Source organism: Lagenorhynchus albirostris, chromosome 7 (assembly GCF_949774975.1).
Source record: "Lagenorhynchus albirostris chromosome 7, mLagAlb1.1, whole genome shotgun sequence".
NCBI lineage: Eukaryota > Metazoa > Chordata > Mammalia > Artiodactyla > Delphinidae > Lagenorhynchus > Lagenorhynchus albirostris.
The window spans coordinates 105,492,351-105,518,762 of NC_083101.1; the positions used below are offsets into that span (position 1 = coordinate 105,492,351).

Sequence of the window (26,412 nt, forward strand, 5' to 3'; positions counted from 1 at the left end):
TGTCAGGAAAATGTGATGAAATACGGTTTCTAGAACACTAAATACTAAAGATTTATTTAGAGACAGATATTTTCAAAATTTGAAAAAGGACACAGTATTTACTGTCTAAATACCCACACTCCTCAAAACCAGCTGCACTTTTACTACTTTTAAAGGAAAGTGGGCCTTACCATGCACACGAGTTTGTTCTCCTGGGTCTCCTTATCAAAGGACGCATCTGCAGCATCATCACCTCCCGCAATTCTCTCCCCGATGTCACCACTAATGCGCATCACCTCTACGTGCAGCCGGCCTGCCACCTACAGCAGTGGGGACAAAAGCAGATCCTTTCTCCAGATTTTGTTCTTTCCTCTGTTGTACAGTCAAGTGGTTAGCTTAGTGGTATAACAGGTTCTACCAGTTACTTTTCCTCAAAGTATTTATTTGGAATAATCACCATCCAGCAGTATGGAAACACACATATTAATAATACACATAGATAATGCCTGTCGTTATTGATGAAAAATTATAACAACAATTTACTATCACCACCCTGTTGTTTCTCAAACTGTTCTCTGCGGGGCACAAGGCACGAGGAGAAAACTAACCTCTCCTTTCTGGTTGATGATTGGAACAGCATATTGTAACTTCACATCATAGAAGAGGGACTCCAGGAAGACATTAGCCACCCCAATGAGACTATGATTTTCCTGCTCATCATAGAACGGATCTGCACGCTTGAAGTAAGACCGTATCACCTTTAAAGAGATTCGAAACATACAGCTTCAGAAAATCTCTTAAAATAAACGAATTCAACCTACCACTTTTTGATGCAATCTAATAAAGTCATTAAACTTAGCTGAAGTATAGCATTGTATTGCATGCACGCACACATGCGCGCGCGCGCGCGCGCGCGCACACACACACACACACACACACTCTTCCTCATTCCCACTTAGAATGGTGGTCAGCACCCTTCACCCATGAGAGAGCAATCCCAATAACACATCATTACTTTCATCATTTCTTCTCCCTTACATGGAAACCTTGCTGTGAAAATAGAGAAAGTATACATTGACTAGAAAAATCAGCAGAGTGTACAAAAGTACTCTATTTTTCATTCACATCTATTCTACCTGTCCCTACCAAATCATTAGACACGCTGCTGCTAATGAGAGGTGACCCCCTTACAAGAGTCTGGTTTGCTTGTTATTTGTTGTTAATGTTATTTCATTTCTAAGTTGAAATAGGAGAGGAATACAGAAGAAAATGGAAAAAAATGTTTTAAGAAAAAAATGTCATCTAACTATAAGAAGTCATTTTTATTGATGAACTTTTTTTTTTTTTTTTTGCGGTACACGGGCCTCTCACTGTTGTGGCCTCTCCCGTTGCGGAGCACAGGCTCTGGACGCGCAGGCTCAGCGGCCATGGCTCACGGGCCCAGCCGCTCCACAGCATGTGGGATCTTCCCGGACCGGGGCACGAACCCGTGTCCCCTGCATCGGCAGGCGGACTCTCAACCACTGCGCCACCAGGGAAGCCCTTGATGAACATTTTTACAAAACAAGAGGATAAGGAAGTGAACAACTCTATGGGGCCCTAGGACCAGCAGCGCTGAAACGATGTAAAAATATACATAATTCATACTTCTATTTTAAATAGGTACAAGCACACGGCTGACCTAAATGAGCAAACCTGAAACTTGAGGAGAGAGTACCAGAGTTCAGATCTATGGCACCTGCTTTAGGATCAAAACGCCTTCAAAAAATGTTCCTAATAGTATAAATATTAAGGTACCACTGATGTTCAGTTCAAAAAACAGATGTTGTAGTTTTGTTATTTGCAAGGTTAAAATATGTTGAGAAATGGGAAGAGAGATATTAAGGCCTGAGTAAAACCATGGGAGACAGATACACGTAACACCAACAGAAGCCAGGAAAAACACAGAAGATTCTACTAGAAATCCAGAGAACACAAATGTGGAGGAGAGAAGATGCCAGAAAAACAGGTTATTAAAATTCTTGACTAGCTAAACAATTGACAGGATTAAAATAAGTATTGTATTTATTAAACAAGCTATTTTGGAAAAATGAACAGTTCTTCCCTAAAATGGGCAGGCTCATTCCTGAGTGGTTCCTTCTGTGACTATCAGTTAAGTAGTTTTTCTCAAATAACTTACTGGGGTATCTTCTTCACACTCCTTCCACTCCTGATAAAGATCTCTCATATCCAATAACCTGTTGTCCAGTTTTTCCAAAGACCAAATCTGCTTCCCTTTTCCTTTTCTTCTCACCTGGATGGCAGGTTCACTAAGGAGAGAGCCTCGCTGTGAAGACAGTAAGAGTGGCGTTGGGAAGCACAGAGATATCTATGCATCGTAGACATCAATCCCAACATTCTATACCCACCAGTCAAATGTCATCGACTAAAATGGAAACTGTATCATTCTTTAATCTGTTCAGTGCAGAACTTCCCAGAAATCTTACAAGCTTAATATAACCTCTTTCTATCTAACTGCAGTCAAAATTTAAATTTAAGTATAAATCTAAATTTAAACTCAAATCCCAGAAAAGTAGACCATGTCTATGGGGAAGTCAAAAATGTTTTATTCAGGACATCATATGACCAAAGAGTATCAGTGGGTAGGAAGAGAGTCATAAGCACTGAATGGGAAGGGAAAGTTTGTGGGATGGATGGTGAAGAATTTTTACCTTTCAAAAGTTAGCATTTTAAAAAATTTCTGAATGGCTAAGTATCTTAATGTGATACAAAACACAAATGATTAAAAGAGTAAGCTGTGAAAAGTATCCTATTTACCCATTTGGAGGCAACAAATGATACCAAGTTCCAAATATACGTAGTTTGAATTTATTATTAAGACGGTACAGAACTAGGTAGTGATGCTGGCTGCACAACACTGTGAATGTACTACATGCCACTGAATTGTTCACTTTAATTAACTTTATGTTACGTGAATTTCACCTCAAAAAAAATAAATAGTACTCATTTAAGTTTTTCTAGCTTAGAAAGCAACGTGCTTTTAATGTAGAAAACATGTTTAAATGTTTTGAAATCACAATGTAGAAAATAAAAATGCCCCTGTAGATCTCCCCCAGAGAGATGTACCTATCAGATATCTAATCAACTGAGATTTCCCGGAAATTTTTTAAACTGTTCTGGTACGTCTACTTAGAACTTTGTGGAGAATTATGAAAGACGCCAATGTTGCCTTAACATCTTGCCTATAATCAGTTCCAAAGAAACAGAATTTACATAACGATGCAAGGATTTTAGAATTCTGAAGTTCAAAAATTACCGTTCTCTCACATACTGCAAAGGCCCTTCTACCTTATATTCAGCCGGCTAGGGAAACGAATATCTGGATACAAAATTCTACCTAATCCATCAAAAATTATGTACTAACATGATCAAGAGCTATAAAAGAACCCAAATAAGCGAGAAAACTGAATGGCAAGGATAGGAGACTATGATGGGACTTGACCTCTGATTTTTATTAGGCTTCTTACAGTATAAAAAATAGAGAGAATTGTGATCTTGAATACCCACATGAAACAACTAGTGGACAGTTGTGCCATGCCATCTAGTGACAAGTAGAAAATAACATGCTATAGGTAAAATGAATCCCTAACTTGGGGGGCAAGGGGTGGCGGGTGGCAGAGGAGTAGCAAGAAGGGAAGAACCACTTGGGGTACGGGTACTGCTGGGGATGGGGATGAGGGCAAAACCCCCACCCCGGTGTCTGAATAACATGAAGGCGTTTTAACCAGCGATATCTTTGTTTGTTTTCATTAACGTCAATCTCACCTTCCTGTTGGCATCGAGGCTGGAAGCTGGAATCTGTAGGGTTACTTTATACTCTGTTCGTTTATCCAGTTCTTCCGCGATGTAACTAGCTTCTCTCACCAACAGATTGGCCTTAACGATTTGTTCCCTCAGCCTCATCAGGCTGTTATTCAGTGTTGCTTCTCTTCAAAAGAAAAAGGGGGTGGGGGGGCAGATAACCATTAAAGCAGCACATCAGAATATTATATAGTGCATGGTACGTTAACACCAAACTGCGAACCAAGCTTTACAACTGTCTTTTGCACACAGGGAATACATCACCGACACTGGCCCATGCACACACTTGAATGTGGGCTACGTTACAAGCACTGGCACATGCTCCTGTAAGAAGCTGGCCAGAGACTAGGGCTTGGCAAACGTGACTGTGTGTACAAATCACCTGGGAATCTTGATAAACTGAAGATTTTGACTCAGTAGGTCTGGGGTGGGGGACCCAAAATGCTACATTTCTATCAATCTCCAGGTGACAGAGATGCTGCCTGTCTGCAGACCAAACTCTGAAGAGCAAGAGGTTAGTTAAATACGTCTGTAACCATGGATAAAACATTTAGTGCAATGCTAATTAGCTCAAATAGAGATCAAACTTGCAATCTGAATCTCATTGGTACCATGCTTTACCTACCTGATAAACCACTTTCTCTTTTTCCTTTTTTAAAAAAAGCATCTACCCACGCTTCAGAACCTAAAGTATAATATACAATGATAAAGTATAACTTCTAAGTACACATACTTGTTTAGTCAAATCCCAAAAGCCATACAAACTGAAAACGGGGCAGCACCTAACAGGGGCGGCTTTAAATAAATCAATATAAATTGACAATTCCCATTTTTTTTCCAAAAGTGGGGAGGGGAAAGACAATGCCAAGTGGTTCCTAGCTGTAACACTCTCTTTTAATGTAATTCATTTTTAAAGTAAGGCCTAGATTTTTCCACTCTGTATGTCATGCAGGTGGGTTAAAGGTGACGAGCATACGCTACGCAGGTGGCACAGGCCCTGTGCTCCACCTACCTCTCTTCCGCCCACTGCCTCAATCGCTGCTGAGCGCTGGGTGAGTGGAAGGAAAACTTGTCCGAACTACGACAGTTCTGTTTCTCAGGAGACAGCCGTCTCCGGAGCTGCTCCAGTTCATGTTCGTACATGAGCCTCTGGCGCTCCAATGCAGACCGTTTCTCCTCTTCGTGCTGTTGTTCTAGGCTGTTCAGTATTGACTGCATGGGATCTAAACAAGTGTTTTTTGTTTTTTTTTTTAAGGCAAATAATAAAAGGTTAACTGCACTACACAATATACTTTAAATGTTCTGTATTATTACGTTGTTTGTCATCCTAATTAATAACGTAAGATTCTTATAGACAGTTAACTTTCCTTACTCCCAATTACTGATCGTATTATCTATTCTGTCAGATACATGCCAAACCATCTTCCATATAAAAAAAAGCAGGTCTATTTGTATGTTCTACACATAACCTAAGACAGAGTTAACGGTCTGGAAATCCACTACAATAATAAGCCAGTGGCAGTCAAGTCTCAAACCTGAGAAATTCTATCAATGAGAACAAAGTTTTCAGTGATTTGTGTATCAAGGCAGAAAGAAAAAACAAGTTTTTATAAGCATAATAAATTAAGGCCAAAGTCACAAAAGAATTGAGTACAGGAACAACATGAAGATTTCCTTTGTTGCTAACACTTAAAAAGTGTCCACTGTAAACAACTCTAACAGTCTAGCAACTCTGAAAGATTCCAAAAAGCACAACAGATCTGCTCACCGTTACTGCCCAGAGCCTTCATGGTTACCTCCATCTGCGCGTACTCGTAATTGAAGTTGATTTCACTGGACACCTCACTGGATGAGTCTCCATCCACATCCAGCTGCTCAGAACTGGTGTCATTCTTCATGGACGTGTCTTGTTCCTCATCTTCTCCACCTGCTTTCTTTTTCTTTTTAGGCAAATTAAGTCTTGGGGAGAAAAAGAATATTATCTTTTAAAGAAAGATATGCATTTATTCATTGCATTAATTAAATATTAGCACTTGCTAGATGCCAAGGGGATACTATGTGCACATAAGACAATTACTGTACTCAGAAGTTTATATTCTAGTAGTAGAAATAAAACACAGGCACATGCGCAAATAATGACAACAGAGAGTGTGACACAAGGCCACGTGACAAGCTAGGTGTCAGAGAAAAGCTGAGGACCACCTCACGCTGGACTGAAAGAGGCAGGGATGACAGAATAAGAAGTCATCTGAGCCCAGCCTTAAAGGCTGAGGAGAAAGCAGGGCGTTAGGACAGAGGAACAGCATGAGGAAAAATGGAAACTCTCATAGCCTCTGGAGAAATTAAAAATTACACGGAGATACACAAAATTTGTAGAGCAAAAGTTGCGTGAGATAATGGTGGAAAGATCAACTTAACCCAAACTATGAAACTTTGAACACTAAGCCAAGCAATCTACACTTGATTAAGTTTAAGGAAAAAAATGAAAAAGATTTTCCACACACTTTGTACACCTCTTTTCTCAACAATCAAAATAGCAACTGGCCCACAAGCAAAGGATCTAGTCAGCTTGATGTAGGAAACACAGGGCCAGGGACAGGTAGAGGAACAGACCAGGATTTTAACTTTGCACTCTATCTAGCCAGTCCGTCCTCACCAACACAACACCAATTTTGTATGGGAAACAATATGCAGTCCCAGGTCAGACACTTTCATTCTCAGCCTCCTTTGCAGCTGAGAGGCAAATTCTAGTGAATGAGAGGTAAGTGGAAGGTTGCTGGGGACTCTGGGAAGACTCCTGCTTCTTCTCATCAGCACAGTCAGGACTAGTCCTGCCACCCTTCAACCTCGTTTTCTTCGCATGTGCCTGAGTGCTGCCTTGATGTCTGGAGTGGCGTGGCCATCTTTAGACCACAGGGAAAAGCCAAAACAATGACACGACTTCTGCCATGACTCTTTTGAGAGGTTTAGCCAATGCCAATAACCATCCTCCTTGGGAGTTCGGCTTTGTCAGAGAAATGAACTACCTGTTTAAGCCATTATAGTCAAGTTTGCCATTACATGCAGCTGAGAGCATTCCTAAATGAAATATTAACCTTATTTTATGGATAAGGAAACTTAAACCACTACTTTTCCAATTAAAAAAAACAAAAAGACAAGCATGTCAGAAAATAATGAATGAATTCTTATACCAGACGGCAAAGCAATCATCTTCCAATGGGAAATAAAAAGGAAAAACGATGTAAGTAAACACAGTATTTCTCCTGAGTGTACTTGTTCATGTGTCCCTTGGGCTCCAATCGTATAGTGAACAAGCGTATGTATAGTGACTAAATGCATATGTATAGTGAATACATACTTATGTGCACAAAACAACATAGAATACTTATAGCATTAAGTTTACTTGTTAATATATACTTTTCTATTTCAGAGTATAATAATCAAAAATCTACCTATTTAAGAGCCATTAATGTCATACCTGAAGAAGTGGTTGTTCCCCCATAAGATCCTGTCCCCATGGTGTAGCTGAATAGGACTGGATACGGAGGAGCCATTTACAAATGTTCTGTGGGGAGAAGAGGTCAAACATATAAACAATGATTATCATGTTCTCTCCTTTAACTTTTCCAATACAATATAGGAAAAACAAAAGAATCAATTCCCCAAAATAAAATCTGCCCTTGGTGAATTTTATTAGTTGTATTTCCTTCTTTGCTGATTTATTTTAAATGCTTATGGTACCAAGTATCATAGATTATTATCCTCTATCTTTCAAAGCTCTAAATTTGTTATACAGCGTATTAAGGAGTAAATATGGAACCACTGCAGCCAGTAATAAAAAGATGGTAGCAGTGTACACTACAACTAAAACAAGTATGTCCAATCTACATGGATAAAAAGAGCCAGTCAACCAACTAAACTCAGAAATATCTATAGTATCAGTAACAAGAAATGAGGCCTATGTTAAACTCTTCTGTAACTTCCTGTAGCACAGAAAAATGTGCATATCCTATCAATAGACAGAAGATTTGTAAGATCCACTTGACTGCTTATCTTGACAATAGAGTTCAACAGAAGAAATGATGGGTAGAAGGATATTAAGGAAAAATTTTAGAGGGGCAGGAAATAAATAGAAAATTATGCATACCACAATAAGATTCCTGGAATACCAGTGTCATCATGCCTCTCTCCACTGAATGACTAAGCTGCTTAGGTTTAGGATAAAGGTCAAGTTCTTTAACTTGACATTAAAGGCCCTGCAAAAGGAAACCCTCTTTATCTCCTTCTTCCCCACTTCTAGTGAATTCTCAACTCCAACAAAAAAAAAAAGAGGGGGGCGATAGGGGTGTTACGTTCTGTCCACTAAACATGGCTGACCCTTCCTCCAAAGCGAGGCTTACCCCAGTCCTATAACCTGGAATAGGGTTCCCGTTCTCTATCACCCTGAGTCTCACTCAGTTTGATTTCTCACAAAGCCCAGTTTGGTTTCTACTTCCTCTGTCACTCCAACCAATACTACCTTAGTTTCTTTACGTTCCTAAGGCACTCACCTGGCTTTGTACCGCCAGTTGTTTTTAATGTATATGCATACACACAAAACCTAACTCTCCATCTAGATTTCACTTACCATGTGGGTTTTTAAGCACTAAAAGTAATTGGTCTCTATGCTCCTACAGTCTGATTATTCAAAGCACGAGCTCAAAAACTAGAGTTATGACAAGAGGGGACCTACTAAAATTAGCAGATTTTAGCCTTTATGACACGAATACCTTACATACAGTGAGGAGTTTAAGTAAAGGCAAACACATACAGAGGCTTATTTTTTAAAGCTCCAGCAGTTAAATAAAAGCACGACTGTAATAACAGTTCTCAACATGTGGTCTGTATGGGGTCCCGAAGATCAAATTTATTTTTATAATAACACTAACCTGCCCTTTTTCACCGTGTTGACGTTTGCCTTGGCAAGGAGTAAAACTGCTGGTGTTTTAGCACAAATGAAAGCAGCGGCACCAAACATTTATAAGTAGTCACTGGATTGTTCACTGCCACGCACCCACAATTTCTAAAAATGTTTCACTTGAAAAGGTCCTTGATGAAGCAGTAAAACTCAACCATACGCCAATAAAATGTTTTTAAAAAACAAAAATAAATTTTTAAAAATAATAAATTACTACTTTTAGTAAATTTTGACCCTTGAGTAGTACACAACTTCTTAAACATTCCAGGTGACAAAATGAGAAGTACACACAAAGCACTGTGCTAATGCATACCGAAGTATAAGAACTGTCTTGAGCAGAAGACATACTCAAAGTGGTTTTCTGGCAGACATTTTCTCGAAAATGAACAAGGCCAGCCCGTCACTTTGACAAAAACAGCTGACAGTATTTGTTGCCAATTGTAAATGTCAAACTTTCAAGTGAAAATTAGAGTTTTGGGAAACTTGTGTCAATGTCTTCCAACCAAAGACCACCAGGAATATTCCCGTAGTTGAACCAGTTGGGTTTATTACTCACGCAGAGGGAGGAGACACCACAGGAAGCATGGGGGCATCTCAGTGAGGGGGCCTGGGGGGACTCTTGCAGGACTGGGCTTCAGCTGCTCATCCTGGGAGGGGGTCTAAGGAGGTGAGAGTTCTGTATATACCAGATACTGCCAGAGAGCAGGAGTAATTCTATGATTGGGTTTGTCAAAAATCTTATCCACAGAGGATAAAGTTGTAACTGGTGAAGAAACAGCCACTCACTTGGCCGAGAGAAGGTGTTTGGTATTTTGGGTGTGGCATAGTGACCCTGGTTTTTGTCTCTGCTGAAACAAAATTATTATGTGGCCTGCTTCCTCTTATTTCATCATAGCCTCAGAGTAACCTTCCCTGGGGTTGGTATCTGTGCGATTATTTAATAGGAGAATAGCACACCAGAGCTGGGAGTGCTGGGCCAGCTTACGCTCTATTTTTTTCTTTTCTCACTTCTATCCTTTACCATGAACTTGATAGCTTCCAAATATTTACAGACTTTATGGATGAAATTAGTGATGGTATTAATGATTTTTTGATATAATGATGAATCAACATTCGGAAGATCAATATGTCAGTTAACCATCACCTATAAACAGTTATATAGCCAGTTACACAACAGGGCAATAACAGTTTCAAAGCTCAAGGAAACAAACTGACAAATATTTAATTTGTATAATGTTATGCCTATTCATTACTTATTGAGCACTTATTTATTAGTCTGGTATTACACGCTAAGGATAGAGAACGAAAAAAGAAAGGTCCTTGTCCTCAAAGAGCTCACAGTCCAATGTGATAATAAAGGCTAACAGCCCACAAGAACACAGTATGAAGTATTAACATAACAGGAAGCATAAAGTACACTAGGAAAATGTACTGGGGGCCCTTATTTTAGACCAAAGTAGACAGTGACAGAACTTAACCTTGAAGGTCAAACAGGAGTTACTTAGCTGGCCAGAGGAATGGCAGATGCAGAAGAACAGGAGATAAGCAGGAGGGATGTAAGGGATTTTTGCATCAAGAATAGAATAAAGCCATCTGGTTGTATGGTGAGTGGACCAGGAAGATTAGGGTGCTGTCAGGAGTTCCAATCAAGATTTGATGGGGGGCTTCCCTGGTGGTTGAGAGTCCGCCTGCCGATGCAGGGGATGTGCGTTCGTGCCCCGGTCCAGGAAGATCCCACATGCCGCGGAGCGGCTGGGCCCGTGAGCCACGGCCGCTGAGCCTGCGCGTCCGGAGCCTGTGCTCCGCAACGGGAGAGGCCACAACAGTGAGAGGCCCATGTACCGGAAAAAAAAAGAAAAAGAAAAAAAAAAAGATTTGATGGGGACCTTATTTAAATAAGGCCACGGCAGTATGTATAGAGAGGAAGGATTGGTTTAAGCCATATTAAAAAGTTAAATATTAAGGACTTGGTAACTAACTGAATATCTTCTTTAAGTGAACATAAAAGCACACAAAGGCCAAACGTCCTTATACCATCCTCAATTAGTGTACTTTCTTCCTCTTAAAAATTACTGTGACATTAACACTAATTAAAGTACATTACCTGGTGTTCTTTTGAGGAGTCAGCATAACCTGGCCTTCTGATGTGATGTCTATGATACAATGTTCAGGAAGAATTCCCATTCCACATAGTTGGATATCTTGGGAATTTGCTGAACCTATCAGTGTATGTTCCTACAAAAGAATCAAATTCACTGATTAATAGTGCATTCTTACATGTACACGAACTGAAATCATCTACTCGCAGCTCTCATACATTGATCCGTTACCTTAGCTAAAAGATTTTTTAAAGCAAATGGAATGACAGAGGGAATTTCTGGCTTTCTATAGAATTCATTCTACAAGTTCTATTTCCTTATAAGGAGTAATGCACTGAGTTGAGTTATAACTTTTAAACCTACAACTACAGTTTTCCATTAATGTCTATATTACATTCGTTATTTTCCATTGCAATCTTGATTCCAAATATTCTATACTACTCTCAGAGCATGGTCTGAAAACTACAGTTACTTAAGTTGTACATCACCTACCTGGTCTCAGTCAAGATGAGTCTACAAAGATAAAGAGCTATTCAAATGCAAGGAGTCTGAATTATTTTATGAATTACATGGTCTCCCTAGACCTCATAAAAGATATGGTAGATGTGTTCTTCTTACCCTAAACCCCCAACTACTCAATCCTCTAAGCCCTCATCACCAGTGTCACTTTTTGGCAGGTACCTGAGAAAACAGACATAAAAATCGAACTCCCTCTTATGTGCTTCAACATTGACTGCCCTTAAATGTTGATACTGACTGGGATGTGTCCCTAGGCCACCTTCTCCTTATACACACCTAGATCAGGGGTCAGATATGAAATATTTTAGGCTTTTTGAGTCATACACAATTACTCAACTCTGCCCTTGTACTGTGAAAGCAGCCAGACAATACACAAATGCACAAGTGTGGCTACTTTCCAATAAAACTTTACTTATGAACACTGAAATCTGAACTTCATATAATTTTCAAGAGTCCAAAATATTATGATTCTTTTGATTTTCCTCCAACCATTTAAAAAATGCAAAAGCCATTCTTGGCTCCTGGGCCATATGAAAACAGGCAGGGGGTGAGATTTAACCCATGGAAGCAGGTTGCTGACCGTTGACCATGATGATCTCATCCAGTCCAATATGCTTTAAATACCATACACACACACACACACACACACACACACACACACACACACACAATTAAATCACCAACCAGGAACTACAGACTTTAGTTCCATCATTCTCCCACCTCCACTATCACTGCCCTAGTCATAGTCACCATCATTTCTTGCCTACTGGGCACAACTTGGATGTCTAAAGACATTTCAAAGTGAAAGGGCCAGAGCAGAACTTTTGCTTCCACCTTCCCACCACCCCATTGAGTCTATTCCCTTCCCCAATACTAATGGCACCACCACCACCCAGCTGGTCAACTAGAAAAGCTCAGATGCTGTCCTGGAGTCTTCTCTCTGTCTTAGCAGTCTACCTCCAGCCCTGTGTCAATCAGGAAATCGTCAAAGACTCTCCCTCTGAAATATATCAAGAATCAGCTCACTTCCCACCTCTACTATCACATCCTATTCTCTTGCCCAGGTGAATATTAGAGCCTCCTCCTATTTCTCCACTTCTATCCACCCCACCCGCTCCCACCACAACAGCCGATCACGTGATCCCGTATCGAGAATCCTCTAGTGGCTTCCCTTTGAACTTCTAAGTTCAAATTCTTACCCAGGCTGACAAACCCTCTGTGATCTGGCCCCTGCCTACCTCTCTTATCCCAGCTCCCAGCACTCTGCCTCTCCTGGAGCGTGACCCACCCACTCGGGCCTTTCATCTGTTCTCTGAGCACACTGACTGCTTCCTCTGTCTGAGGTGTTCCTCCCCTGATCTTGATATTGGTAGTTTCTTATCATTTCCACCTTAGCTTTTAAGTACACATCCTCAGAGAGGTGCAGCCTGAACCAACAATCAGAAGTAGCCACCCTGTTACTCTCGTGCCTGAATTCCTTACAGACTGACTGTCCGTGGGTTTCCTGTCCATCTCCATGGCTAGCATGGAAACTCCAAGACAGCAGAGAACAGCCTGACCTGCACCACCCCACCACTGTATTCCAAGCATGTAACACAGGCCTGGTACATTCAGCCATTAGATAAATATAAAAGAAAAATAAATGAACAATCAATTCCCTTCAGACTCAGGAAGACAATTTTCTCCTCTTCTTTGCTGATATCCCTCCTAATTATACTCTGGGTTCCAATTCTTCCCATCTCTTCTGGGATCTCAACCTCAGAAAAAGGCCTCTTCCCTTCTATTATTTTCATGTTCCCTTTTCTGGGGGTTTCTTCTCTCAAGTATGCTGCAGCAGTGTTTCCAAGGAAACAAAGAGCCGGGCTCAGAACTGTGCCATGGCATCCCGTTCAGTCCTCAAGGAGTATATACAATACACAGAGAGGGCATTCCCGGCCAATCTCTGCTCCTTGATCTTGGCCGAGGCTTCTTGGCCAATCCCACACTTCCCTAAGCTGGAGAACAGGGCATGATCAGGTGTAAATTACAAGTCATGCTTCAGTGACATTCATTAGCAGGCCTAACGAATGTGTTCCATGTCGGTCTCCGTTCCCCACTTCTTCCCTCTCTAACAACACCAACTACAAGGTGCAGAGAAGTTCTAAAAGGAAAAAAAAAAAAAAAAAGAGTCTGAAAAGAAAAAGAGCCCAAGATCACATAAAAAAGAAGAAAAGATCCCCAAAGCACTTGGCTTAGGCCATTTCTATTATAATCCCTTTCCTCTCCCCTAGAATTTCCCCATGAGAAATTCTAGCTGGAGTCCTTATTGTGACTTTGGAATCCTTTTTGTCCTTGGGGGTGGAGGTGGAGAAAGGCTCTGAACTACCCCCTAGATTGGAGTTTGAGTGTAGAATCAGCTCCGACTGCTGCATTCCAAGATTGCAGCAAGTACCAGGGGCAATAAGCAGAGAAGTATTCGTTGCTCTTTACATACGTAAATAACCAATAGCCCTTAATAAACGAAATCGCCCTGGCTTCACAGAACCAGGACTCTGAAGACAGCCTTCCGGGAATGGAGGTGAGGAAGGAAGGAAAGGTACCTTTCTGTCTTTTACAAATTCAAATATTACTCTAGGTGAGTCAAACTGCCTCCAACCAGGCACGTCTCAGAGCCACACCGCTGTCTTATTCGTCCCGGGCCCCTTGAAGCCTGGCCCACAGCTCTATCAACGCGGAATGGCTGTGGCCCTGCCATTCTGCGGATCGCCTCCCTCCACTGACTGAATGCTGGCAGGCAGCTTACTGCCAACGGGAGCTACGCTCCCCCTAGGACTGTTCCCTACGTACGTGTGCTTTGACGCTGCTGCGGAATCACTGGTACAAATCCTGATCAAGTGTGTGTGTGATAATTTGCCCCAAGTCCTTCAGAATCACCCTTGCTTCCCCAGCCATGAGTAGCTGACTCGTGAAAAGAGTAGATCCAGAACTGCACAAGCAAAATAGCTTTCCTGAACGATTCGGTGGAGAATTCAAAGGTGTGACTGGAATTAATCATACTGTAATCCTATTTCTGTAATTAAAAAATACGTATCATTATAAATATACACACACACACAGGAATAGATCCAGAAGATACAGATAAAAATATTAAATATTAACTGTGGTCTTCTCTGGCTGTTGAAATTTGGGCACTAATGCCCCTTTCTTTTTCTAATATGTTCTTATTAGACTTTTTAGAAATAAAAGTGTATTGCTAGCATAACATATTTAAGGTGAGGGGAGCAGCTCTTCCCTCTAGAAGCTTGGCTTATGCTGGCATAAATCTACAAGTCTCTCAAAAAAACTAAAAACAGAACTACCCAGCAACTCTACTCCTGGGTATATACCCCAAAAGATACACACACCCCAATGTTCATAGCAGCATTATTTACAATTGCCAAGATACGGAAGCAACCTAAGTGTCCATCAACAGATGAATAGATAAAGAAGACGTGGAATGGAATGGAATACTACTCAGCCATAAAAAGAAAAAAGGAATAAAATTTTGCCATTTGCAGCAACACGGATAGACTCGGAGGGCATTATGCTAAGTGAAAATAAGCCAGACGAAGACAAACACTATATGGTATCACTTACATGTGGAATCTAAAAAATATAACCAACTAATGCATATAATGAAAAAGAAGCAGACTCACAGATAGATATAGAGAACACACTAGTGGTTACCAGTGGGAAGAGGTGATATGGTGGGGAGGTACAAACTATTGGGTGTAAGATAGGTTACAAAAATGTAGCCTATCTACAACACGGGAAATATAGCCAACATTCTGTGATAACTCTAAATGGACTGTAACCTTTAAAACTTGTGCAAAAATTTAAAAAATAACAAATTTTTTAAAATATAAATAAATCTCCAAGTCAACCTCAGAACTGCAGGCAGGCCTCGCTTTGCACAAGAGCACAGGACTATAAAAATAATTTAGCAAGGAGATCTTAATAATCATTGGGGAAAACTGCAATAATTCTGTGACATTTAAAACTGTCCGTAAAATCATGAAGAAATCTCTTACTGTTACAATGTATAGGAAAATGAAAAACCAGTTAAACTAGTATTTATTTAGTACACTGTCATTTAGAACATTAGAAACATAGAAATTTAAAGCAGTTTTTTTTTTGTTAAAAGCGTATGTACCGAGAGTAGTTAGAACAGTGCTTGCCTTCTTCTCAACATATATTTTACAGCATGCAGTGAGCATATTTTCCACACCTTGGCAAACTGTCATACTCCTTTCTAAGCTTCTACCATTTTATTCTTTGTGCTTTCAATGTTGCGAAGTATCTCCAAGAGCTCCTCTCATGTGAAGTGCTTTCTGGTGTCACTCCCTTTGAGACATCTGCAGTCTTCTCATCACAACCACTTTCATTATTTCACATCGGTAAGTTCACCTTCACTAACTTCCTCTGGCTGCACATCTAGAAGCTCATCATGAATGCCTGCAACGTCAACATTATTTACTAACTCACGTTAACTGGAATTTGTGTATGTTGGAACCATGCAAAGCAAGAGCTGCCTGGCTATGCAAATTAGATGCAAAATTACCTTGTGAATTACATTCTACCTATGGTTTGGCCACCATACTTCGCTTCTGCAAGTTCCAGACAGAACAAATAAATGGAGGATTCTATTCTAGAAGAGAACCATTCAAAACGTGGAACTAGAAAGAATGCTAGAGGTAATTTAATCCAGGGCCCTCATTTTATACATGGGGTGCTCAAAGTCACCCACTGACATGAGGTCATCTGTCCAGCATGTAAACCAGCTTGAAAATTTGAAAGCAAAGAAATAAACAACGCTCGGCCTCTAAATTCCTCCAACCCACATCATGGTATCACTTTACTGAAGCAAAAACTGTTCTTGGACTGAGATCATCCTTTTGAATATGCTTTGTCATGAATATAACTTTTGTCATGGGTTTAGCTTGGGCAGTGAAGAACCAACACTGCCTCAAACTCTGCCAAAACAGGGTTGACCACACAGTCTGAAACAGAATCCCAACACCTCCATACAAGATGACCAGAAATATTTTAACTGCTCTCCAAAAGTCTTTAAATAGTTTTCTTTGTGTAATTTTTTAGTTAAGGAACAGATATGAATCAGGCTTTTTTTCTTGTTGGGTGTATGTGTTTGTGTGCTCCAATTTGAACTTCATCACATCAGAAAGAAAAAGAACTCACAGTTCTGAAAACGAAAAGGGCAGAATATTTAACTCCTATTCTAATACTGCATCTCTCCTAAAGCATATGAATATCTACAGCTGAAATTCTAACACAAAAAGCTGCCAGCATTGTTAGAAGCACAGCAAGAGATGTGCTAATATGTCATTTTTTTCAAAGGACAAGGAAAATATAATAAGGTACCAGAGTATCAAATGAGAAAATGGTATGTGGAATAATTTATATGTGGATAGTGCTTCTGTTTATAAAGTGCTTCTATATGTCAAATCCCATTTAATCCTCCAGGAACCCTGTGAGGTAGCCGGACAGAGAAAACTTCCATTTATAGAGGAAGAATCTGTAGACTGTGGGGGGCAAAGGACTTGAGAGCAAACATCTGCCAAGCAGTGGTGCTGGACTAGAAACTGAGGGCATCTCCCTCCTACGCCAGCACTGCTCCCACTACACACAGCACCTGAGTGTGCACACGATTATATGCAACAAACACACAATTTAACTCACAGTGTAATAAAACATGGTATAAGATAATTATGAATAACAGGGCCTTATCAAAATATCACAAAGCAATTACCCCAGATACCTTTGATAAAAACTGGGAAACCAGCCAACGTGTCGTGAATTCTTCAGTCTCTTTAGAAGTGAAACGACACAATTCTCTAATTTTAAAGCTGCTTCCAACTGTACCAGCTCATGTCTTTACTGTCCTAGTCACTAACTTAGTTAAACCCACATAGATAGTTCCTATACTATGAGGGGAAAAATCTTCCTCCTAAATATTCATTAACCATATGTCAGAGTCATATAGTCCATTATGTAACTCATTTATGCTCTAGGGTTGGCAAAGGTAATTTTGGCAAACTCCTTGTAATTTATATAGTGTCTGATATCATGCTCATCCTAAAGTTGTCTCTTGTCTTCCTGATACATCCCACAACCTATAGGTTTCAATGTATATGAGTATATACATATATACAATATATATAGATTTCAATGTATATCTGGTTTTTTCTGCTCCATACTCTGACCCTCTCAGTCCCTAAGTGACTTACTCTCTTTTTTTATAAGTTGATAATCCAAAATTTTTAATTTTCCTAAGAGTTACTGGAAACACAAATTTCAAATCAAGTGGTCCTAATAACTTTCTTTAAACATTTCCTCTGTAAGCTAAGAAACCACTCACCAAAAGCTGTGCTTCATAGAAATCACAAAAGCTTTAGTCTACCGATGAAACCGTTTAGTTTAAAAGTCACTGTGTAAGCTTTAAAGTTATCTACTTAACTCCCTGGTTTAATCATATTAAATGATAGAAGTTAAGCTACTTAACTTGTTGGAAATAATATCAGAATATCATCTTTCATATTTACTAGGTCGAATGACATCACTCAAAGACTACAAAGAGAAACTGATCTCAGAAACTCAAGATTTTCCTATACTCCAGCTTAATCAAATAAAAACAATTTGCTAACTCATATTTTTGAATATGTATGGTTCTCCAAGTATAAAAAAAAATACTGTGAAATACTGCTCTATTCTGTGGTAGGAAATAATAGAAAAGCCTACTACTTCACCTTTAAGTAGTAAACCAGAAGTTCATTCAGAGCAGGATCAGCGTTGAGATTAACGAGGAAACATTTATCATCCCCAACTTTAATTCCAGAAGATTGAAGAGATATTCCAAGACTCTCAAGCTGTTTCTGCCGCTCCTGTAAAGGCATTAGAGAAGTATTAATTCCACAGCTATTGAGGCAGCAAGATATAAAAAGTCATATAGTAATTATTAAATAACTTTATAACTCAAATATGTTACTTAGGACATGGTATTATATAGGTTACTGCATTTGTTCTCTTTCTAAACTATAATGTTGCTTTGTTAGGTAAAATTTTTTAATTTCAAAAATAAAGCCATGTGGGCTTCCCTGGTGGCGCAGTGGTTGAGAATCTGCCTGCTAATGCAGGGGACACGGGTTTGACCCATGGTCTGGGAAGATCCCACATGCCGCGGAGCAACTAAGCCCGTGCGCCACAACTACTGAGCCTGTGCATCTGGAGCCTGTGCTCCGCAACGAGAGGCCGCGATAGCGAGAGGCCCACGCACCGCGATCAAGAGTGGTCCCCGCACGCCGCAACTAGAGAAAGCCCTCGCACAGAAACGAAGACCCGACACAGCCATAAATAAATAAATTTTTTTAAATAAATAAAATAAAGCCATTACAAACAGCAATCAAATATGCTAAGTTCTCATTTTTCATTCTTGAAAATATCTAACATCCTGAATTCACCTTTCACATTTAATTCTGTATATGTGAGCAAATGTAAGTGTGTTTTACTCAACTGTGATCTTTCTGAAAAGCCAAGTATTTAATACACTCTGCTGCTTGATATCCTCAGTGGGTCTCCAGCAGGGATAAAGGCCAAACTCCCTCAACCAAGCCCACAAGGCCCTTCAATCTGGCCCATTTACTCACCATCGTCACATCTTGTCACCCCTACTCTCAAAGCCTGTACGCAGTTAGTGGAACATCTTCCAGGGCCCTCAAAGTCTCAAGAATGCTCTCTCTAGCTTAAGAGTTTTACACCTATTCCTCCTGTCTGGAGCACACCTGTTCTCAAACTTGGTAACTTTTTACTCGACCGTTTCTCTGTGAGGGCAGGGACCCTATCTCTCCACTGTGTATTCCTAGCACCTAGCACAGTGCATAACACAGAAGAGCACTCAAATCGTCGCTGTCGTGAATTTATCAAAATAAAATCTGCATATTCAGTAAAGCCCTATTTTCATAAGAACATGAACCTTTCCTTTTCGTGCCTACCGATCTGTGAGTACATGCAACATACACATGCGTGCACCTAGGGAGATACGCATGAATCCTGCAACCGAATCAGGGCAGAGCAGGGTGTCTTTAACTATGTATAAATAGAGAATAGTGATGAGTCATCAAGAACCTCTGATTCTGAGGAAAGACAACACAAACTAAGTCACTTAACTAGGGCCACACAGTAAGTCTGCAGTATAGTTAAATTGCAGCCTTAGAATTTTGCTATTTCTAGGCACACATCCTAATTTATACAGCCACTGCAACCCAGTCAATCACCCCTAGAATGATACTATTACAAACATACTGAAGGGGATATTTTGGTTCTGGGCCTTTGAATTGAGTCTCTTCTCTAACAAACATTACTGGGTTCTTTCAGAAGTGCTGAGTGGTTTAGCACTAGCCATTACTTTTCAGCACTCAATTCTAAGCAATGATTATCCTTGATAAAGAACCATGTTCCTAAAACGAAGAAAGCAATTCTAATATATCTTGTATGGTCCCTTACTGAGTGAAAGGTCTTTTACAAAGGGATATTGGTGTAATTAAAGAATTATTCCAATAATGAGAAGAAACATTTCTCTATAAAAATGTCTTTTTTTTGTAAACTACGAATGAAGTGGGTAGATGTTCATGAACTAATATTAAATTTAAAATGTAGGGTATAACTAGTATATTAATCTGTGTACTGGGAAAACGTGGAAGAAACCACAGAGATATTAACAGTAGTTTTCTTTGGATGACTGGATCCGTTCAATTAAATTTTCTTCATAATAATCTTTCTGTATTTTCTATAAGTAAATACTACTTTTGTAATACAATAGTTTCTTCTACTTATATTCTTATTAGGACTCTAGTAATTTTCACTATGGAAATAATTAAAAGATTTAGAAGAAGTTTGGTTACTGTCATCTAGTGGCAAAATTTTAATTCATACAGAGGCAAAGGCAAGCCTGAAAAAGACTATATGACTTAACAAAGGTAAAGCCACTCAGAGTAAGGGAGAAGACAGGATTTAAATGAGATAATGTATATAAAACAGCCAGGATATACTTACATAGTACATAGCATATAGTAAATGTTTTAACAGATAAATCAAAATCTTTCTAGCTCCTACTGCTGAAATCTAAGAATTTTAGTTTGACATTCAAAGCCCTATAATGAATGGCCAGACTTACTTACTTCCAACCATCCCCACACTCTCCAACAATAACTCTCTGACTTTTGCTCAATATTGATAATTGAATATGGAATGAATGTCACTGAATATAGGTTTGCCCAAGGTCATTGAGCAAATCTATGCCAGAGAAAGAAATATAAATGAATAATTGTCTAAGTTAGCAGTTAGAGTAAACTACTGTTTTATCCTACTTCCTTAAGCGTTTTCCTGTCGTTTGAGATTTTATAATGGTAGAAATACCACAAAATTTTTGTTTAAACCAAAGGGCACAGCGTTGAAAAACTGTCAATTCGTTGCTACATCTGCCGCCAAAAATTTTGAAGTTTTTAATCATTAAAAAACAACAAAAGTTTGCAACATCTAGGAATCAGTTCAAAGAATAAACAAGTATTGTATGATAAAATACAGTTACATTTACTAAATATTGCTTCTGATATCAGAGATTAGTTAACTTTTTCTATAAAATGTCAAACAGTAAATATTTTAGTCATCTGGGTCCTATGGTCTCTGTCACAGCTATTCAACTGTGAAGCCATAAATAATACAAAAACATATGAGCATGGCACATTCCAATAAAACCATGAAAAGAAGTGGCAGGCCGGGTTTTTGCCCAAGGGCTTAGTTTGCTAACCCTTGATCTATCTCACGTAAGTGTACATTTCTTTATTGAGAACATAAAAGATGAAAATAAAGAGAATTTGGTATCAAAGATATGCCACTGGGCTGAGAAATTAGTCAACTTGAGTTCTGACTGTTTACTCAAAAATACTACTGAGCACATAGTTTCAAAAATTAAGAGATACAGCCTTTTTTCTTGAGAACCTTACAAACTCATTAGGTAATAAAAGTACACACAAAAAACTGAATAGTAAATAAAGTACTCATGATTTAAGGGTCAAAAGGGTACAGACAGCTTCCACAGGGTTCACTGGCAGGGACAATCTCCGGGGGCGGGCATACTAGAGGAAGATGCCACAGAACCCAGAGGACTTTGAGAGTCTGGCTGACTTAGAACAGACTCCCAGAGAGCTCTTCAAAAAAGAAATCCATTTGGCTGAGTTCACCTAGGTTTCCTCAAAGTTATCTGATCATGAACCATTTTTTTCCCTTATTAACAGTCTGTAGCTATTAACAGTCTGTTAAGACTTATTAGCAGTCTGTGGCTATACTGCCAGGAATACATTTTAGGAAATGCCAGTCTGTATTGCAAAGAGGTCAATGACCAACAGACCAGTGAGAGAGGAGAAGAAAGCTCAGCAGCACTGAAGCCTGGGGGCTTGGAAAGATAAGGTGTTAAATGAGGTGTTGGATAAAATCAGGCTGTCCTCAAAAGGGGCATATGACCGAGACAGAGGACAGTTAGGTGAGGAAAGATGCTACAGATAAGCTGCATCAGCACTACACTCTCACTTAGACCTACCCTGCTTCGTATCAGAGCAAAGCAACCCAAGTACAATAGCACTTCAAAGTCAATGTTTTATTTTCAGAGTAGCCCAAAAATGCTCACATAAATTAGTTCCAAATTGAATGATAATTAGAATTAATTCTTATTAAATAAGAATTTAATTTATGAAAAACAGCAAGTGTAATATGTAATGAGAAGTAAAGTTTATATACTGGTGTATTCTCTTCTCTGTAATCTGAGGGATATGCTTTAAAATAACCCAGTGCAGGGATACAGATAAAACAAGACTGCTCTTATGTTGGTCTTTAATGAAATTGGGTAATGGGTACGTGTGGATTTATTACACTCATATTTTTATTTATTTTGAAAAGGACTGTAATAAAAATGTTTAAAAATCAACTTAAATCCTAGTCTGCACTAATATAAATCTAACATCCACCTTATGCTACATAATAATAGTACTGTCCTACAACATCTGATGCATCGATTGATTCTGGACAGCACACTGAAAGATGGAATCTACTGGGTAACAAAAGAAGTAGCAAGTTCTATTTTGTTAATACAAAGAACAGTTGAAAACACAAGAAATTTTTAGTTTTAGAAAAGGAGGGGAAGAGGTAGAGGTGACTTTCAATATCTGGGTAATAACAGATCCTATCTTGCAGGGCCATTGGGAGGATTAAATAAAATGCTGTATATTTAGATGTGCTTAGCATAGGACCCAATATGTACATGTACCCAATAAGTATTGGTTATTACTGTTATTATTAGTTACTACATACAAGTGGGACACTTATTCTCTTAGCTTTGGAAGAACAAACTAAGGCCAACGAACAGAAATGGAAGAATAAAAGATTTCAGTTAAATCTACCATCAGAGTTATCCAATCATGAGAAGATTGCTCAGTGTGGTACTGACCTCCACATTACCATATATATTTCTAAAACAGAGGCTGAATAAGCATCTAAGAGGAAAGTCACAGAGTAAACCATTTACTAGGCACACAGTTGGACATTTTAGGATTTTTTCCAAATGCTAATGCACCCGCTGGAAGATTTCACTACTTTATATTTAATGGTCTAAAAATAAGAGACAGTCACCTCAGATTTAGGTATTTCATATTACTTTTACTGATTTGCATATGGAAGCAAGACGCTCATAGCCTAAATATCTACTACTAATAATTTTGAAGTTGGGTAAGTTCCTTATGTTTGCAAAGCACTTAACAGAATTGGGTGTTCAGAGCCAATGGCTAGTTATATCATTTAAAAAATTTTATGACACTAAAAATATATTTCTTACATAATGAACAATTAATTGTAATTAAGTCTTTATCCTTCAAATGAACTTTGTAAAGTACAGACTCCTGGATTTAGATCTTATTTAAATCTTAATCTGCTAGATTTGCCATCTTCAAAGCTAAAAATCAAAAAGAAATCAGAAACAGGCTCCGAGTTGCACTGCGCAAACTACCACGACGTTTCTCTCTCCTTAAGCAGGAAGCACAAACCTGGGCAATCTCCTCGGTTTTCCTTAATTTCTCCTCCCAGGTCACAGTCATTTCCTGGATTAGCTTCTCTGATTCTTCCAGCCGGTCTTTCAGCTCTGGAGATTTCATTGCCTACAAGCAAAATGTTTATTTCATGAAACGTCTGTACAATGCCCTGAAAAAAGAATTCGCTAAATCCAGGAGGACAAGAGGAACCACCTGACTCTTCTTAGCTCTACAGCTCACTGGGGTCCCTGACCTGCCTAAGACACAAGGACTGTCACTGACCCACAGCATCCAGACTGTGTGGGTCCCACAGACTCACCTAGTTATCCAGTGGGTTTGAAAGAAGACTTAACCTTTTCATTTTTCTCTAACCTGTTGTTACTATGAGAGCTAATTACATTTAGGGAGATAAAAAGTTCAAGCTACCAAGGGCTTATTTTTTTAAATCTCAATAGGTCTAGACTCATATGTGTGACTCATTCTACTCTTAATTGATGACTTTGGGTATTTCTTCAAGTATATGCAGACTAAATTTGCACATGTTGAAAACTGGACGGTGTTATTGATACCAGGAAGACAGAAACAAACTTTCAAAGAATCTTGATGAACTGTAAAATTATTCCTGTAAAAACAGGATAGGATTCAACAGGCAAAAATACAATCAAGATAATTGTTTTGACCGTGTAATTTACTGTTGTACTACCAGAAAACAGGTCATGAGAAGAGGGCTACGGCCTCAGGCCCAAGAAAGAATCGCACAGTGCCTGGAAATAATGGGAACAGAAATGCTAGTTAAAGTAGGGATCCTGAATCTGACATTTCATCCCACTTTTGATAAAAGGATAAGCATTTGAAAATATTACGTATAGAATGGATAAACAAAAAGGTCCTACTGAATAGCACAGGGAACTATATTCGATATCCTGTAATAAACCATAATGGAAAAGAATATGAAAAAGAATATGTATATAACTGAATCACTGTGCTGCACAGCAGAAATTGACACAACACTGTAAATCAACTATACTTCAATAAAAATAAATTTTTTAAAATAAATCTTTAAAAATTAATAAAAAAGATTTTTGGTTAGAATTGTGTAGGTTTTAAATTCAGTAATGGAACATAAACATCATACACTATAGAATGTACAAAGGATAGTGAAACAGGGCAGTTTTAAACAGATGGCTACTTCTGCTATATTTTTTCCTATGAACATAATTAACCCATAACATGGAAAAACTAGCTTATTATGGTGTGCAAGACCTCCTTAGGATTTCTGTTTGGACTTCAACCTGTGAACATCTGATACAACACAAATCTGTTTGATTCCTCTTCTAATTAGCCTATGCACATTCACCACCATTTGCTGCACTAGTATTAAGTTGTATCTATTTTTGTTTCAAGCATCTCTCTTTCTCTACCCTATTCTACTGTACCTCTTTTCTCGTCGGCTGCCTATACTGTGGAAAGAAACATTTTCTCAATTCCCCTTATTCTCTCCTATTCAATCCTTTAACACCTGTAAAAACTATCTAAATTTCAACTATGACAACTTATCTGTCTTCCTTTATTACTCATCTCAAATTTCTCTTCCTATAGGAAATTCAAAAACTCTACTCATCACTTATGGCCCTGGGGGAAGAAAAGTCAAGTTCTAGCTTTACTGGATTTTCCTAGACCCATAATGCTGCTCGGCTGTGCCTCATACCTCTGCTTTGGTTAGCTGCTCTCGGAGTTTTTCTACTTCTTCTCGGAGGTCCCGGATAATCCGTGCATTGGGATCCTCGTTCACCACAGCGTGGTTCACGATGTTCTTGGCACGATCTGCATACCGCAGGGTTGAAAGGGTTTCGTCATAGTTGTCAGCGGCCGGACTCACAGTAGCTACCATGGCTGTCTTGCTGTTACCCCCAAGACTGTCCTGGAGAAGAAAAGAACGTGAATACCATTTTAAAGTTGGAAGAAAACATCATATGGGAACGCTGAAGCCCCATATGATGAGATAATGTCCCAAGGTCAAACACAGATTGAAGGACAAAGCCAGGACTTAAGTACAGGTATACTGGCTCCCAGTCCCATGCTCTTTCTTCGCTGGCAAAAGCTACTTTTCTGCAAAAGGGAGCTTTGGTTTTTGAGAAAGAACTGGGAAATACAATGAAGCCCACACTTATTTCAGTTTAATAAAAATTAATTCTAAGTCAATTTGTCCTCTTTTAACAGGCAACGTGACACCATAAGTCAGCAGACTGCTCAGAATAAAAAAGGATGCTTTCTTAAGTGCCTACAAAATCTCCCTGAGAAGACTGAACAGTCGTAACAGTATTTGATCAAAGAGTGATTACCTACAATCTACTCCATAACGCCATGTACCTGGAGTCTCTGTGAAGCCTGAATAATAGCTCAGAAAGTGGTGCTGTTATAATGCTATCAAGCACCTTGTAAATTTTTAAAACATAAGGTACAATTATGGTCTTAGAAAACAAAAGATACATTGAAGGTACTTCATCGTATTCCATCTGACAGCACTTCAAAAACTACTGAAACAGGCTTCAAGTTCTATACAACCGCTTCTAGAGTTCAGATAAGGGTGATGAAAAAAAGACATTCATCTCCATTAGAGAAAACCGCTAAAGGGACTTTAGGATGGGCTTCAACAAATTCAAAAAACGACTTCCCCTTGAGAACATTAAAAAATAACTAGATATAACTCAGGATTACAAAACAGGACTTGGGAAGTCAAGTCTACCCCACGCCGCTTCGCCACACAAAGGCTGCATGAAATCCAGCTGCGCAGGCGGCCTCTGAGACGGCCCCCAGAGATCTACGCCTCCTGGAATTCACACCACCATGTCTTCCCCTTCCCTGAGTGTGGGCGGGACTCTGATCTGCC

The 26,412-nt window shown here is 39.2% G+C and overlaps 1 protein-coding gene across 3 annotated transcripts in view; it reads right to left on the reverse strand.

The window, feature by feature from the left end:
- The window catches only part of KIF13B (kinesin family member 13B), a 187,805-nt gene that overhangs the window by 74,431 nt on the left and 86,962 nt on the right, over nt 1–26,412 (reverse strand). For all 3 annotated transcript variants that reach the window (XM_060155774.1, XM_060155773.1, XM_060155776.1), the window contains exons 11-21: nt 25,231–25,443; nt 23,538–23,648; nt 18,198–18,332; nt 10,902–11,032; nt 7,319–7,405; nt 5,609–5,799; nt 4,853–5,063; nt 3,805–3,967; nt 2,159–2,305; nt 588–737; nt 171–299 (exon numbers count right to left, since the gene is read on the reverse strand). In XM_060155774.1, the coding sequence (XP_060011757.1) occupies nt 171–299; nt 588–737; nt 2,159–2,305; nt 3,805–3,967; nt 4,853–5,063; nt 5,609–5,799; nt 7,319–7,405; nt 10,902–11,032; nt 18,198–18,332; nt 23,538–23,648; nt 25,231–25,443 (1,668 nt within the window). The remainder of the gene's footprint in view (nt 1–170; nt 300–587; nt 738–2,158; nt 2,306–3,804; nt 3,968–4,852; nt 5,064–5,608; nt 5,800–7,318; nt 7,406–10,901; nt 11,033–18,197; nt 18,333–23,537; nt 23,649–25,230; nt 25,444–26,412) is intronic.